The 1,825-nt window shown below is 47.9% G+C and overlaps 1 protein-coding gene across 1 annotated transcript in view; it reads right to left on the bottom strand.

The window, feature by feature from the left end:
- Positions 1 to 468: 468 nt before the first annotated feature.
- The window catches only part of RPTN (repetin), a 3,442-nt gene continuing 2,085 nt past the window's right edge, over positions 469 to 1,825 (bottom strand). Inside the window, exon 5 of the mRNA XM_029945774.1 lies at positions 469 to 1,825. This exon is cut by the window's right edge and continues 27 nt beyond it. Coding sequence (XP_029801634.1) covers positions 469 to 1,825 — 1,357 coding nt within the window.

The raw sequence follows: 1,825 nt of genomic DNA, 5'->3' as shown, positions 1-1,825 counted from the left end.
TAGTGTAGGTTATGAAGCTTGAAATTCCTAGTGTTTTGTCCTTTGGAGCCATGCTAACTAAAGCCCAGGTGTCCTGTCCTCAGGCTGTAAAATATATCTTCAGAATACCTTTCCTGTTTCTGAACTTTTGGGAGAAGTTTCTACCATTCAGTGATCCAGCCATGTCCTACCTACACAGAGGGAAAACCAGGAAATGATTTAAATCCCCAAAATAATCAATATTGAGATCTGATTACGTCACCCAATTTACCACTCAGATTTAACCCAACCAGAACACCCTAGAATTGCTGCTCAAAGAATGGAAACACCCTACAAGTGAATAATAGTCCTCAAAAGCATCCTTGCAAGTAGGTAGAAGAGAGAAGGAAGACATACATTTTCAATCTCTTAAACAGAAGTAAGGATAAACTTGACATGTAGAATTATTCTTTGCCCTTGGTTTGCTTTTAGCTCTGGTGTGTGCACAGCCTAGGGCTGATTCTTTTTCTGTTCTTGTACATAGTCATAGAGGGGGTTGGGAGCAGGAACAGCCTTGGTAGAGTGACTTCCACCCTGATCTCTCCTTGGGCGCCTCCCACTGCTCTGGGTAGGAGGGAAGGTCATGTTACTGTGTCTTCCCTGGGAATCTTGCCTCTGACTATTCTCATTCCTGTGGAATTTTTCTCTATTAGCACAATCTTGTTGGATTCCATAAGGTTGTTGATCCTGGGATCCTTGATGCCTTTCTTCCTCCTCAAGGGTTTGCCTATCCCATTGTCGCTGACAGCTTTGATTCTCTTCATGAGTTTGCCTGTCTCGTTGCTGACAGGTCTGCTCATCTTCGTGGGTTTCCCTTTCCAGTCTCTGATGGGTCTGCTCATCTTCGTGGGTTTGCCTGTCTCGTCTCTGACAGGTCTGCTCATCTTCGTGGGTTTGCCTGTCCTGTCTCCAATGGCTTTGTTCCTCTTCATGGGTTTGCCTGGCCTGCATCTTGCATGGAGTTTTCCGACCCTCACAACCATGTCTGCCCCAGCTTTGGCAGGCCTGCTCTCCCTCTGCCTGGTGGCTCTGCCTCTCTCCATGCCTGGCCTGGGTCTGTCTGTGGTCCTGCTCACCACTACATGATTTCCATTCACCTTCTTTATAACCATGTGGCCCTTCTTGCTTGATTTGTGCTATGAGTTTGTGTTGGTGGTGTTGGCTATCCTCCTCAGGCTCCCATGCCTGGTGGCTATTCCGCTGCCCTTCCCTAGACTGGAATCTCTGCCCCTGATTTCGAGTCACTTCTTGTCCTTGAGTCTGTTGACTGAGTCTCCCTGACCTTCCTGATTGCTCAACATATGAGTCTCTGCTTGTTTCCTCACTCCGTTGAAGGTAACTATTTTGCCCTCTTTCCCCAATCTCTGACTGACCATGGTAAGAACTCAGTCCTTGTCTGTCTGTCTGACCATAATGATAACTGTGGCCTTCTCTGTCTGTCTGGCCATAATGATAACTCTGGTTTTGTCTCTCTCTCTGGCCATAGTAAGAATTCTGGCCTTGTCTGTGTGTCTGGCCATACTGAGAACTCTGGCCTTGTCTGTCTGTCTGACCATAGTGGGAACTCTGGCCTTGTCTGTCTGTCTGGCCAAAGTGAGAACTCTGGCCTTGTCTGTCTGTCTGACCATAGTGAGAACTCCGGCCTTGTCTGTCTGTCTGGCCATACTGAGAACTCTGGTCTTGTCTGTCTATCTGGCCATAGTGAGAACTCTGGCCTTGTCTGTCTGTCTGGCCACAGTGGGAACTCAGGCCTTGTCTGTCTGTCTGGCCATAGTGGGAACTCAGGCCTTGTCTGTCTGTCTGGCCA

The sequence above is a fragment of the Suricata suricatta genome, chromosome 8, assembly GCF_006229205.1.
Source record: "Suricata suricatta isolate VVHF042 chromosome 8, meerkat_22Aug2017_6uvM2_HiC, whole genome shotgun sequence".
Lineage (NCBI taxonomy): Eukaryota > Metazoa > Chordata > Mammalia > Carnivora > Herpestidae > Suricata > Suricata suricatta.
Note: the sequence above shows the minus strand (reverse complement) of the source record. Positions and strands in the feature narration are given on the sequence as shown.